Source organism: Polistes fuscatus, unplaced genomic scaffold (genome assembly GCF_010416935.1).
Source record: "Polistes fuscatus isolate 324 unplaced genomic scaffold, CU_Pfus_HIC Scaffold1, whole genome shotgun sequence".
NCBI classification, from domain to species: Eukaryota; Metazoa; Arthropoda; class Insecta; order Hymenoptera; family Vespidae; genus Polistes; species Polistes fuscatus.
The window spans coordinates 7450902-7464496 of NW_025112997.1; the positions used below are offsets into that span (position 1 = coordinate 7450902).

At 32.0% G+C, this 13595-nt stretch overlaps 4 protein-coding genes and 1 long non-coding RNA gene across 14 annotated transcripts; 3 read left to right on the forward strand and 2 right to left on the reverse strand.

The window, feature by feature from the left end:
- Positions 1 to 42: 42 nt before the first annotated feature.
- Positions 43 to 2224, reverse strand: LOC122519430 (probable low affinity copper uptake protein 2). 5 transcript variants are annotated; one of them, XM_043638883.1, is made up of 6 exons: positions 2061 to 2224; positions 1657 to 1674; positions 1542 to 1594; positions 1332 to 1403; positions 989 to 1215; positions 43 to 925 (listed from the first exon to the last, which is right to left on the reverse strand). In XM_043638883.1, the coding sequence occupies exons 1-6, from the start codon at positions 2076 to 2078 to the stop codon at positions 831 to 833; spliced, it is 483 nt and encodes a 160-aa protein (XP_043494818.1). In that variant the 5' UTR covers positions 2079 to 2224; the 3' UTR covers positions 43 to 830. The 5 variants fall into 5 exon arrangements, with proteins under 5 accessions (XP_043494818.1, XP_043494784.1, XP_043494808.1 ...); XM_043638849.1 differs by having other exon boundaries at positions 1332 to 1594; positions 2061 to 2223; XM_043638873.1 differs by having other exon boundaries at positions 1332 to 1542; positions 1764 to 2223.
- A 207-nt stretch (positions 2225 to 2431) lies between these two features.
- LOC122519465 lies at positions 2432 to 3464 on the forward strand. Its single transcript, XR_006304293.1, has 2 exons — positions 2432 to 2609; positions 2764 to 3464. It is a non-coding gene; the product is annotated as an uncharacterized LOC122519465 (long non-coding RNA).
- Positions 3465 to 3673: 209 nt separating this feature from the next.
- On the forward strand, positions 3674 to 6402 carry LOC122519397 (casein kinase II subunit beta). 5 transcript variants are annotated; one of them, XM_043638836.1, is made up of 5 exons: positions 3674 to 3757; positions 4430 to 4505; positions 4907 to 5009; positions 5100 to 5481; positions 5604 to 6402. In XM_043638836.1, the coding sequence occupies exons 2-5, from the start codon at positions 4434 to 4436 to the stop codon at positions 5713 to 5715; spliced, it is 669 nt and encodes a 222-aa protein (XP_043494771.1). In that variant the 5' UTR covers positions 3674 to 3757; positions 4430 to 4433; the 3' UTR covers positions 5716 to 6402. The 5 variants fall into 5 exon arrangements, with proteins under 5 accessions (XP_043494771.1, XP_043494764.1, XP_043494748.1 ...); XM_043638829.1 differs by having other exon boundaries at positions 3675 to 3757; positions 5097 to 5481; XM_043638813.1 differs by lacking the exon at positions 3674 to 3757 and adding an exon at positions 3817 to 3903.
- A 622-nt stretch (positions 6403 to 7024) lies between these two features.
- Positions 7025 to 10689, forward strand: LOC122522084 (probable serine/threonine-protein kinase mps1). Its single transcript, XM_043642894.1, has 6 exons — positions 7025 to 8593; positions 8678 to 9418; positions 9504 to 9664; positions 9766 to 9977; positions 10080 to 10463; positions 10592 to 10689. Exons 1-6 carry the CDS (start codon positions 7554 to 7556, stop codon positions 10616 to 10618), a joined length of 2565 nt encoding a protein of 854 aa, XP_043498829.1. The 5' UTR covers positions 7025 to 7553; the 3' UTR covers positions 10619 to 10689.
- Positions 10690 to 10799: 110 nt separating this feature from the next.
- LOC122519482 (nucleolar complex protein 4 homolog B) lies at positions 10800 to 13582 on the reverse strand. Of its 2 annotated transcripts, none has more exons than XM_043638968.1 (6): positions 13254 to 13582; positions 12920 to 13022; positions 12449 to 12853; positions 12302 to 12349; positions 11846 to 12209; positions 10800 to 11750 (listed from the first exon to the last, which is right to left on the reverse strand). In XM_043638968.1, the coding sequence occupies exons 1-6, from the start codon at positions 13389 to 13391 to the stop codon at positions 11246 to 11248; spliced, it is 1563 nt and encodes a 520-aa protein (XP_043494903.1). In that variant the 5' UTR covers positions 13392 to 13582; the 3' UTR covers positions 10800 to 11245. The 2 variants fall into 2 exon arrangements, with proteins under 2 accessions (XP_043494903.1, XP_043494896.1); XM_043638961.1 differs by having other exon boundaries at positions 12440 to 12853; positions 13254 to 13581.
- Positions 13583 to 13595: the final 13 nt, after the last annotated feature.

The following is a 13595-nucleotide window of genomic DNA, read 5'->3' on the forward strand; positions in this document are numbered from 1 at the left end:
AAAACACATTCTATCATTGAACACAAATTTGTATAACAAAAGTTTCATTCGAGTCACATTTTTATTTCTCTAATAATAAAGCTACAAATAGTTGTAGCTACAAATTATTCACATGGTTAAATAATGTGCATATCTAGATTATCCTAAAATTAAATTATAATGAATATTTGAAAAATATATTTTATAAGAGTGATCTTCTCCGAAATGTTAGTTATTTTCATCCTTAGATTAATGTGCATAATGTCATTATTTGCCTTTTAAAAGATCAATTGTCTACATTACCATTTACAAAATGTACATAATTAGCATTCATTTTAAACATCTGTCACTTAAATGGTATCGTATGTAACAATAGATATATGGAAAAAAAAATTTACATACCTAACAGACATATTACATAATAACAAGATTACAAAAGGAAAGAATATTTCTTGAAAAAGATACAATTATTAAAATTACAAAAGAAAATCATATTCAAACAGATTGGATAAATGATGAAAATAAATATATATTCTGGCTATGATCATTTCTTGGAGCATTCTTGTAACAGATCAGTTTTTAATTAAATAGCTTATATGCAATTTGCTTGTTTTCTCTTTGTCCACCTTTTTATTATGATATGCATTGCGCCACAAGTAAAATCGAGCTAACGGTTGCTTAATATAGGGCGTTATAAAAGCAATTAGTTATCATTTTATTAGTTTCTGTTATTCTGTTATTTATTTTATTGTAATTTTTCGTTGTACTCGATTGTAGGCACAAATACATATCTGCTATAATAATGATTTAAATTATAAAAAGTATAGACAAAACCCATCTTCTTAAACATCTCACGGCATATGAATCTCTACTGTTGCTTCCAATACTAATTCTTCAGCGATGACAGAAACAGCAGATTCGCGTCTTTCTTGGTTATGAGTATTATCTACAAAAATCACAGATACAAAGATTTTGATCCATTACTAAGCAAGAGCAATTATTAAATTACCTGTACATTTCTTGTCGCACTTAATGATTTTTTGTCTTTTTTGAAATCGTCTCATATTTAATTCTATCAATACAGGACCAAATATCCAATATCCTAAACAACTTCCAATGACAAGAACAATACTAATATATACATTATATGTCATAACTGCCATCATAAGCATATAACCAAGGGTAGTATGAATAGACCAATGAAGTACTTGTAATATCCATTCGCTGCAGCTCGCACTAATAATAGCAAATAATCATGTTAAGCGTTAGCTTAAAATTATATTTTTCTTTTGTTAGAAAAATTTACTGCATGGATTATTTATTATAAGAATTATTATTGTACAAAATAATACCAATTCCTAGAAGAAAAAGAAGCAAATGATCTTGGCGACATTTCAGACAATAAAGAAGAATTCTCTGAAGATCTAGAAATGGAATTTGATTTGAATATCGCTATTTGTTCCAATTTAATCCGAGATATTTTCATAGCCTCGTATAATATTGCAAGACTAATTAAACCTATACAAGTAGAGATAAAAGTACTAGCAGTTGAAATGTTGTACCCTGGAAACAAGAATGTACCCAGGTCTTCTCCGAACCAATACCACCTATGCATCTAGAAAAATATTTACAATATGATGTACAATTAATTGTAAACGATGTTAAATTTATATTTACCGTAATTGCTTGCAGTATCTTTTAAAATTAAAAATACATTTTCATGTTAATGCACTGGTATGATAAGGGACATATATATCTAGTTGATCACTCATTCTAATATCTACCTAGCTTTACCCAAAAGATCATTGTTTACAATTACTTGTACGTAATTGTAGCATTATCAATTATACATTCTTTAATGCTTATCACTAAAATCACGTTTCAAATCAACGACAGAATACATAAAAAATGTCTTTATTCAATTCAAGTTAAAATAGATAAGTAGAAGATCTTAAGATTTTATTATTGACAAATATTTTAAAATAGAAATATTTAAATTAACATTAAAACGAAAGTTTTCAGGTTAGACGTCTAACCTCTAAAATCACATACTTTCATACATACTTATATATATACTTAACAATTATAATGCTATTCATTATCGTTTACATCTCAACGAAAAATTAATACATAATATCCAAAACTTGTAATATCAACGATCGTTTTTGCGAACGTATTTATTTATATAATACATATCCGTAAACGTGTTGTATTTGCGTGAATCAACGCAAGCGTGAGTCTAGGCATGCGCGAATCAACGCATGCGTGAATCTATGCATGCGCGAATCAACGTAAGCGTGAATCTAGGCATGCGTGAATCAACGTAAGCGTGAGTCTAGACATGCGCGAATCAACGTAAGCGTGAGTCTAGGCATGCGCGAATCAACGTAAGCGTGAGTCTAGGCATGCGCGAATCAACGCGTGCGCGAATCAACGTATGCGCGAATCTATGCATGAGCGAATCAACGCATGTGTCTAATATAACGACAAAAATGGCGACAACGACGAGGTTATACGAGATCGATAAATAAATAATTACTTTTCTCCTCCACAGAAAAATAAGCAGTTTCGAAGAAATGTCTTCTATATCGTGCTTGTGTTTAGTCAAAGGAAACAAATTTTTTTACCAGGTAAGTTAAGTATCTGTTCATCCTTCTATGATCGAAATTAAATCATAAGAATTATGGATATTTGCTTGCATTTAACATTTTGCGATAACAAATGTATGTAATTTTAATTAAAATGTTTAATAAATTATGCATATAGTTAAATAAATTGTTTCAGATTGATGAAGATAACATTAGAAATAAATTTAATTTAACAGGGTTAAGTCAGCGAGTGCCATACTATCAACAAGTAGCAAATTTGACTTGGAATCATTTCTATTGAAATTTACATTGCATTTACTTTACAACAATTTGTACCATTTACAGATTATATGGCTATCAAATTGATCCATTAGAATATTGGATGCAGCAACAGTCTGTGTCAACCATCGCAACACTGTTACAAGATTTTAAAGACGAGACAAATGGAAGACGTTAAAAGAGCTTTGATACACACTATAAATAATTTGTAATAATGCCTTTACAGAATGCTGTGATTCAGACCATTTCGCAATTAAGTTAAATGGAAAGAATGATCGATCAGCTTATTAATCTCGATAAGAAATTTGGAAAGAATTTAATAGTTCATTCAAGTGATCATTATGTTAAAGTATAATTACGATATTACCAAGTAGTTCCTTTGTATGACCTTCGTATTAAGGTTGAACCATTTATGCGGAAAGTATAATTGACAAGCTTATTAGATAGAGTAAATGCATTAAAGAATTATTTGTTAGTCGTACTTAAATTTTCTTTTCTAATAAATAAAACTTAATAGAAATATAGAATAAGAAGATTTCTTTGTGTGTGTGATTAATTAAATATTGAAAGGATGATAATTTGTATAATAAAAATGATACATTGTATGTATGTAGTTTATTTTCATGCTTTATTGGATATATCTTTGAACGTTTTGTTTTGAATACTCGTTTTAGAAGTAAGCTTATTATTGTATTGATTTTGATATTGGTCTTTAATATAAATACAGATGTGACATGTATTATAAAAAGTTATGATATTAGTCTAGTAGCTCTGATGGATAAGAAGGGAAACGGATAGCTCCTAATGACAACGTTAAATATAAGGTTGGTATTAAGGAAGAAATTAGGAAGGACAATAGCGCCATCTACATCGTTCCGACGAGCAAGCGTGGCTAATCAAAGCACCAAAAGGTAAGCCGTAAGGGCTGTTTATTTTTGGGTTTACTTTGGGCCGTTCGGTCCTACAAGGCTTTTTTCGAGTAATGTGCTTCCTGGTCGTGTCGGATCATACGTTGTACTTGAAAATCAGTTGACGAAGCAGCGATGACCACGCCAATGTAGGTGAAGCCGCGGAGAGGCCGTAATGTCGGGCATCTTGCTTAGTAAAAGCCAAAACTCCATTGCTCCCTCTGCACCCATTCGCGTCTTTCTAACCAATTGCCAAACGGCCACTAAGCACAAATGTGATACACATACGTATATACCTATGGACATACGTCTACATATGATACACGTGCACACATATTGCATACATATATATGTACGTATACATGGAATTATTCCTTCATATCAATGCACACGTGTGTGTTCGTGCATCTGTTCTATTGTATTATACAACCTTCTCTCATTCTCTCTCTTGTACGCGCGTGCGCGCGTGCGTGCGCACGCAATTCACACAAGATTAAAACACGCACACGTATTCTTCGTAGAGATACGATTTGCGACTCTCGTGCACACACGCATATTCACGCATTACACACGCGCTCTCTACACTCGATCAACGCGACGGTGGTGGCGGCGGCGGCAGCCTCTTAGTTCACTAAATTAATAAAGAATAGTTTTCTTCTATTTTTTCCTCCGCAGAAAAATGAGCAGCTCCGAGGAGGTATCTTGGATATCATGGTTCTGTGGCCTCAGAGGCAATGAGTTTTTCTGTGAGGTAAGTCAAATATCTATATGTCTCTGTTCTCTTCACAATTAGTTATTCTTTAGCAATCTGTCAATGAAGCAATAATAAATCTTTAACCGAATCTAAATATATTCTTATTATCATCATCAGCATCTTAGTAATCATTGCTTGATGCGCTTGGGAATGATAAAAATGGATATTTATTTATATTTCTAACTTTAAGAATAATGTAACATTGCTATGCTCATTGCTACACGCATTGCTATGACCTATCATTTCTCAATTATTATTCCATATATCTTTCTTCATTTCAATAGTATTATTCTTATTTAGAATTATATTGTTTAATATTTTGTATTGTCGTTAATGTGTCATACCTGTAATCTATATATGTATATATATGCATAGGTATATTTATTAAATTGTTTCAGGTCGACGAAGACTATATCCAGGACAAATTTAATTTAACAGGGTTGAACGAACAAGTGCCGCATTACCGACAAGCATTAGATATGATATTAGATCTCGAGCCTCGTAGGTGAACCCGTTGTGCTAAGTTCCTTGCATTCACTTGAAATACATTATTGTACATTAGTTCTGATAACTGCTTTTTATTTATAGTAGATGACGATTTAGATGACAATCCAAATCAATCAGATTTGATTGAACAAGCTGCAGAAATGCTTTATGGTCTTATTCATGCACGTTACATCCTTACAAATCGAGGAATTGCTCAAATGATAGAAAAGTATCAGTCGGGTGATTTTGGTCATTGTCCACGTGTATATTGCGAGTCTCAACCAATGTTACCTCTGGGTCTGAGTGACGTTCCAGGAGAAGCGATGGTTAAGAGTTATTGTCCCAAGTGTATGGATGTCTATACACCTAAAAGTTCTAGACACCATCATACCGATGGTGCATATTTTGGTACAGGATTTCCACACATGCTGTTCATGGTTCATCCAGAGTACAGACCAAAACGTGCAACAAATCAATTTGTACCTAGGTAATTCCTATCGCTCTTACTTTTTTATTTTTATTTTCTTATGAGAATAATAAAATTATTCATTGAGTATGGCATTTATAAAAACTATAATAACTGATTTCTCATTTACATTGCACTTGCAGGTTATATGGCTTTAAAATTCATCCATTGGCATATCAGATGCAGCAACAATCTGCATCAACCTTCAAAGCGCCACCATTACGAGGTCTTAATTACAATAATGGGAAACGCTAAAAACACTTTGACATACTTTAGATCATTTTTCATTGCTCATAATGCAATTCCTAATTTTGTCCCTTCGATTTAAATAAAATATTATTTTTTATATCTCTCTTCATACATCTGTGCAACATGTTGCGATAAAGGCTGTTTCTTAATCTTTCGAACTGTACGATACAAAAACCTCCCAAAGCTTTCCGAGTTTACCTATAAAGAAGTATTTATGTATTGAAAAAAAGTTAGAGGAAAAAGAAAAAGAGAGAGAAAGAGGGAGAGAAAGAGAGAATGAGAGAAAGAAAAAGAGAACAAGTGAAAGAGAGAATGAGACAATAGAGCAATCTATCAATCATAGAATTGATACGAGAAGGGAGGATATTGGCATTTTTATTTCATTTATCAACTGACAATTTATGTTGACTCAAAAAATCATGTTTATATGCGAGAAAAGGGATAAAACATACTTAGGATAATTGCTAGATTATAAGAAGGAAGATAAGAAATATGGATAGAATGTAATTGTTCGTATGAGTCCCATTGTATAACTATGACTGCTGCCAGGTAGTTCCTATGTATGACCTTACGAAGGTTGACCATTACTTGAGGAGCATTGTTGGCATCAATATCACATCGAGTAAATGCATAAAAGAATTTGTTAGTCATACTTTCATTTAATTTTCGAATAAATAAAACAATGAAACATAATGAAAAGACTTCTTTATGCGTGTGATTCATTCAAAATATCTGATAGAGAAAAATCAGATAATAATGTGTGTATCGTTAAGAATATCAAACTAATGACATTTATTGTTATACTTATTTTATTTTATAATTTTCAAATCTCTTTACTAATTTGATTCATCATAAAACATGCATATAGAAGAGAGACATTAGGAATATCTTTGAACTTATTTGAAATATTATTTGCTTAATTATATCATTAATTGTATTTAATTAAGATATCATTTTTAAATAATTTTCCAAAATCAGATCGAAGAAGAAATAAAATAAATAATGATTTATATACCTAAGGACATAATATTATTTACAATGAATAAAATTATATAAAAAAAATAGAAGAAATGTATTCAAATTATTGAATTTTTCTTCATAGTCCTGATCTTATCGCGATGAGAATTAAAAGATTTTACATAATAGAAAAACTCTATCTGAAAATGAAAGTGCTCTGTTGATGTGTTACTTAGAATAGAATAGACATTTTTATGTATGTGTGGTAAAGTATACAATTTTAATGTTGTTGTTTGATTTTGACCAATCTTTTAATAAAAATCTCTTGTTTAGATCATATATTTTTGTAGGTTATTAATCTGAATTGGACGCGTTTCGTATACATAGTAGAAAAAGTATTGTGCTCTAATACCAACCAATCAGAATTTGTCCCGAGAATTTAAATAATGGTGGCGTAGTAAATCATAATAACCGGTAGAAAATAAGAGAAACAGTTTGTATTTGAAAATATGGATAATACACAAGGATTAATGACAATGTATCATTTAATATAATCATTTCTTACGATTTCAATTAATTCGTGATTTTGATACGCGAACACGTTAATTTATTTTATCCATGCCGCATTTTGATTTTTCCTTTGTATCAAGGAAACTGAAAGAAAATTGATGTTTCTACTATGCTACATGAGGAATATTGTCAAGTGCACGTATAATGGTGTTTTTAAACGAACAACGGCACATTATACTTTTATTACTAGAGTGAAATCAGTCGGTAGTTGACAAGTATATCATTTATCCTATTTATATTTTTATCCCTATTATTCCAAATTTGCATATTTTTAGATTGCAAATTACTTAATATTATTATTTAAATAATTGTCAAGAATGGAAGATCACTCTGCTCGGTCAAGTTGTAGTGCTGGTGGATTGCACACGCGTCCAAAGCTTCAGCCAGTTCGCGTCAAAGCCTTATTGAATTTTAGCGAAAGCGATGACGAAGAAAGTGAAAACAAAACAATAAATTTAGAAAACGAAGCAGACCACGATTCTACCCAAGATGCATGTCACAACGATTTCTACTCCGAACCTATATGCCTTTCTGAAAGTATCCATGATCAATCAATAGAAGTACACATGGGTAATAGTACACGGTCCAACTCTTCTTTTAAAGGATATTTACAAGCTAATAATGACTATGAACCAAATAGTAGTATTGGCTCATCACTGGAAGTGGGTACTATTCTATGCAATAATGTTAATAGGACCGATAACCAGGAAAAAGAAATTAATAAGGGAAATAATCACGAAGCAATATCTTTGGGAAGTACTCGTGCAGAGAATATCAAAAGCAACGATTCATCGAATATGACAAGCCATGGAAATTTGATATTTCATGATACGATAAAAGATGAAGGAGATACTAATTTAAGACTAAAATTGTATCCAAAAAATGTATCAGGCATTAAAGTTGATGAAAATGTTCTAGCAAATATCTATGTTGAACGTATGGAAGAGAAAGAAGGAAATGCGATTGCCAAAGAAGATATTTGTAGAGAAACATTTAATAATAAGAGAGAAAATAAAGTTGGTAAAAATACTGATTGCGGTATGGTCTCTATATTGATCGATGACAAAAATATATTAGGAGATATCAACCCTAAACTTACAAATCCATCTAAATCTAAATCTCCTATGGACGAGGAGAAGTACTTGAAATTAAATTCGGAAAATGTTTCTTCTTCCGAGACTCCGACGACGTTTGATACTAGATCATCCGTTCATTCCGACACGATCCATTCCACATTGTTGCAAAATAATGCAAGACAAGTGCCATTGCAAAGTAGAGGTTTATCCATTGTATCTACGCCGACTCCTGCCAATTCGATGTTAATGCAAGTAATAAGAAAGAAGGATGATACGCCTAGGTTATTAAAATAAATTCAACCTGAATGAGTATAAATATGACGTTACGCGCTAATTTTTACTATTTTCTTTCTCCTTTCTTTCAGGTATCCTTATCAACGAGAAAAACGTATAAGACAACCCCTGGGAATTACTATGTGCTTAGATCAATCCAATCCAGTTGATAACTTGTCTACCTACTCGACGGAAGCTAAAGTTCGAACGTTAAACAGCAAACAACTGTCGAGAGTAGAAGAAACTGAAATTGATAGCAATATAGCTGATACACCATACGGAGAGATCAATTCGGATAGAAATTGTATAATCAAAGAAAACACAAAGGAACTAGAGAATAAGTTTATACAGACGCTCGTTAGTAGTTCTGCCGAACAATCGGAAATTGGACAAAATGATGGGAGGAAAAAAAATAGTCTAAAAGAAATGGTATTTGTTTCCGATAAACATGCTACATCCATCTCTAAAGAAGAATTTATGAATTCGAAAGAACAAAATGTCGTTTCTAACGAAAAAGAAGTAGAAGAGAATATAAAACAAGTCGTAGATAAAATATCTAATGTGCAATTTTCAATACCATCCAATTTCTCCTGCCCCATGGAAAGATATAAGAAGATAATAGTGAAAAATAAAGAATATTTAATTCTGGGTGCTTTAGGACGCGGCATGAGCGGAGAAGTTTTACGAGTACAAGACTTGATGTCGTCCGAATTACGAGCTATCAAATGCGTCAATTTGAACCGCATGGATAAAGATTCGGCCCAAGGATGTTTAGAAGAAATTTCTATGCTACATAAACTGCAGGCCTCCTGTATAGTCAGGATGTTTGATTAGTAAGATTGAATTTAATAAATATGATCACTCATAAAAGATATAGAAATATTGTATATAATGTTAAAATAAATTATATTTTTCTAGTGAGATTAAGTACCCTTTAGTCTATGTAGTAATGGAGATGGGCGATACCGATCTTAGTCGTTTATTAAAACTTACATCACAGGAAAAACAACTTCCATTAACAATGATTCTTTACTATTGGACAGAAATGTTGACGGCTGTTAAACATATACATGACCACGGTAGATAAAATTTCATTTTTTTTTATCAAATCTAATATTAAATAATATATATGTAAATTGTATTTGGGAATAAGGAAATAATGACAAAGTTTTCTTTCCAGGAGTCATACATTCAGATTTAAAACCAGCTAATTTTTTATTGGTACGCGGTCGTCTGAAATTAATAGACTTTGGTATTGCTTCTAGTATGAATGCAGATATGACATCTGTTGTAAAAAGTTGTCCAATCGGTACTTTAAATTATATTAGTCCGGAAGCTTTAATGGATACAGGAGGAAATGGAGATTCTCCTAATCACAATGTTAAATATAAAGTTGGTATTATGTATTTGTACTAAGGAAATAATAATTTTTAATAGAAATGTTTTATGTAGTATGAATTTTTTAATAATGCATTATTCCATTTTCCCGTATAGATTAGTTACAAATCAGATGTGTGGTCCTTGGGATGTATTTTATATGGTCTTGTATATGGACAAACTCCATTTCATCACATACGTTCTCAGTGGGCTAAGGTCAATGCAATAACGAATCCGAATCCGAAGATTGCTTTTCCAACGTCTATTCTTTTGTTTAATAAGAAATTTGAGCCACCTCCTATTTTGATCGATGTGATGCGTAAATGCCTTCAACACAATCCTAAAGCTAGACCAACGGTAGCAGAACTCTTACAGATACAGTATATACCTATCAAGCAGGATGCCAAATCTCTATTATCTATTCCTCCAGAGATATCTCCAAGTATTTTAGTAAAGATAAAGCATGCATTAACTGAAGAAGAATGGAGAAGACTGACACAGGTCATAATACTTAAATTATTATTACTCTGTTTTACATACATATCAATATTTTTATCTAATACATTATTCTACTATTTGTTGACTACTATTGTACCGTACTATCATATTAAAATTAATATTTTTTTTAGGCATGGGAAAAGAAGGATGTTGAATAAGAAAAGAGTATTTCTGTTGCGTGCTGATTGTCATAATTCATTGTACATAGAATATATATGTATATATTACATACATTGTATATATATATATATATATATATAGAAAATATATATATATAGAAAAAGAGAGAGAAAGAGAGAGAGAAAGAGAGAGAGAGAGAGAGAGAGAAATAGAATACTATTAAAATAAATATCTTTTTATTATTTCATATTCGTGTGTACAAATGACTTAGTATGACGAAAGTGATTATTCTAATTCCCGATAATTCGTAGATAATTAATAATAATTCTTACACTATTATTTATAGCTTAAGATTATGATTGCATATGACACGTTATAAATCAACTGGTTGAAGAATATGATTTTAACAGAGATTATATTTAACAGATATAAAGTTAATTATATTACCGATGCATATACACGTCAATTTTTCTTATTCACAGATAGGAAGGTAAAAAACGAGAACGAATGTCTTATTTGATCATAATCCTTTTCTAATACTCATCCTTTATAACATCACACTGCATCACACTAATACGATGATCTCGCACGAGAATTTTGGTCATCTCGTACGTATGCATTGCATTATTTAAGAAATGCTCCACTATTAGTTTTAATAATGCAAATCAATGTATAGATGTAAGTTGCCAGTACTGTAATAGACGCTCACCTTTTGGTAATGCCATAGAATCTGGACGTTCAAACGTTAACATGATATCTTTCACTTTGTTTCTTATTTCTCGATCAAATATATGTCCTCCAGTACGTTGAAGTGCGGATGCCATATCGTATTCGACAGAGGAAGGCGATTCGCGAATAAAATGTGCGGCTGTAGCGATACTTGGTAATATATGCCATTGAAGAGCTTTGATTTCCCAAAGGCTACTTAGAAGCGCATTACTTTGCAAGGGATCTCGTTCTTCCATAAGAAATGGATCACCGGTTCCCGTACCTTCCTCTGATATTAATTCCCCACCTTGAGGATGGTCTATAAGTCTCTTTAAACCTGGATGTCTTAGAAGGAGATTGCCAATAAATAATAAAATAATAAGAATATCTTCGGGTGGTGCTACTAATGTTAAACGTGCGAGTCGCTTAGCAAATGCTGCAACTAATGCTTCCGGTAGGTGACTGAAAAATAATCAAGTAAGATATGATGATAAGATGTAAGATATGACATTAGTTTTTCTTCAAATATCATTTTTTTATACTTGATTTTTACTTACGTCGAACTGAGGAAAAGATCAGACAAGTAAAATAATCGTGCTTTATATTTAGTGTGAAAAATTTCTGGCTCAAACATGGAGTAAAGTTTAGTAAAAATGTTTGGATATTCTAAATTGTGTTTTGTAACCAGTAAGAATACGCCTTGTAAGGCAAGTAATCCGATAGGACCATCCGCATCTAATGAATCCATAAGGAAGTCCGTTAATACTAATGGCTTTTCAAGATGCGGCATAATTCTTTCCAAAAGCACTATTAACAATTGTTTGTGTAGTTGAGGCGTTAATTCCCAATGCATAACGCACGCCCATACTTTGTTAAGGGAACGTCTTACACTGGCTTGATCCCAAGTAAAGTTATTAGTGGCTGGTAAAAATAATTAGATCATTAATAAATATAATAGATCTATCTTTTCTCTTTTTTTTAGTACGATATTAGTATTTACTATATAAATTTACCTCCGTTTAATCCACACAATAATTGTTTACTTTCGCAGATTTCATTTTCTGAAAAAAGGAGAAAACCAGTTTCAGAACGCAATAGTATATAGATATATGTATCATATATTATAGCTATTAAAAAAAAAATGCACATACCTTCCATACCTTTAGGCAGTGGCAATTTATCTATAAGTTCTAGTAAATTCTTTATGTATATCTCTCGTGGCTGTCTCTTTGGAGTGAGAGATGGAAGGCATTTCCATGTATAATAAAGCGCATCCAAATATGTAGCTATCTCTTGAAATCTGTTTATAAGATTAATATTGTCTTTCTCCGGGGAAAGTAAAGACATTAGAATAGGTTTGAGACGATGTAACGGTAAGTAATATCCCAAATGGGCAGTTGGTTCCAACGGAGTTTTACCTTCTTGGGCTAATAGTTTCAATGCCGTAGTAAGAGCTTGCAGTTGAACGGCTGGACGAGATTTTTCCAGCGATAGGAGAATTTTTTCCCACACTTCTTCGTAACAATTGCGCAACCAATTGATATAACGAGATTCTGGACTAGGTTCTTTAAAAGAATATTTTTCGTTAGAACAACTAAATTTAGTTTGTTATAGTTTATTAATTTTTTTACCTGAGATGGTAAGAGTAATTGTATGTTCTATAAACATGTCACCCCGTTTAAGGACTTCCACGAATATTGTTTCTATGGTTAGTAAACAGGCAGAGGAAGATTCCTAATGGAAAGAAAATACACATGAGTCCTTAATAAGGTCCTAAATGAACTTTAAGAAAAATGTATCACGATGCAATCGAATGGAATCGATTAAACGGATGGATGGACGAATTGATAGCAAATATACATATATGCATGGGTATATGGATTTATGGATTTATGAATTTATTAATATATTAATATATATAATATAATATATTGATATATAATAAGAGAGAGAATTAGAGCTTACATCCCACTGGCTAATTATGTCGACAAGATTGTTGGCATATTTTCGAGAAGACAGAAATTCTTGAGCTTTCTGTCTAAACGTTCTAGTCGACATCTTCTGCATAGAAGAAGCACCGGGAAGATCCAAGAGATCCGCCATCCTTCTTTACAACAGACTCGTGCTTAAATGGCAAAGGTCAAAGCGTCGAAGCCTTTCTGGTCGGAACAAGCCACTTTTTTGTCCTTTATTGTCACGTGTTCAGTAACATATACACGAAATATTTCAAAATTAAGACTTGCTTAATGAAATGGCGTGCTCGCTTTTACCGACCGAGACAATGAAGTTGTTATAGGCTTAGATAAG

Coding starts and splice junctions, on each gene's coding strand:
- LOC122519397 (XM_043638806.1), top strand. Junction 4,506..4,906: donor GCAATGAGTTTTTCTGTGAG/GTAAGTCAAATA, acceptor AAATTGTTTCAG/GTCGACGAAGACTATATCCA. Junction 5,482..5,603: donor ACAAATCAATTTGTACCTAG/GTAATTCCTATC, acceptor TTGCACTTGCAG/GTTATATGGCTTTAAAATTC.
- LOC122519430 (XM_043638849.1), bottom strand. Junction 1,216..1,331: donor TCTTTTTCTTCTAGGAATTG/GTATTATTTTGT, acceptor TGCTATTATTAG/TGCGAGCTGCAGCGAATGGA. Junction 926..988: donor GTGCGACAAGAAATGTACAG/GTAATTTAATAA, acceptor TGATTTTTGTAG/ATAATACTCATAACCAAGAA.
- LOC122522084 (XM_043642894.1), top strand. CDS start 7,554: ATGGAAGATCACTCTGCTCGGTCAAGTTGTAGTGCTGGTGGATTGCAC. Junction 9,665..9,765: donor TAAACATATACATGACCACG/GTAGATAAAATT, acceptor TTTTCTTTCCAG/GAGTCATACATTCAGATTTA. Junction 10,464..10,591: donor AATGGAGAAGACTGACACAG/GTCATAATACTT, acceptor TATTTTTTTTAG/GCATGGGAAAAGAAGGATGT.
- LOC122519482 (XM_043638961.1), bottom strand. CDS start 13,391: ATGGCGGATCTCTTGGATCTTCCCGGTGCTTCTTCTATGCAGAAGATG. Junction 13,023..13,253: donor ACATAATTAGCCAGTGGGAT/GTAAGCTCTAAT, acceptor TCTTTCCATTAG/GAATCTTCCTCTGCCTGTTT. Junction 12,350..12,439: donor ACTGCCTAAAGGTATGGAAG/GTATGTGCATTT, acceptor TCCTTTTTTCAG/AAAATGAAATCTGCGAAAGT.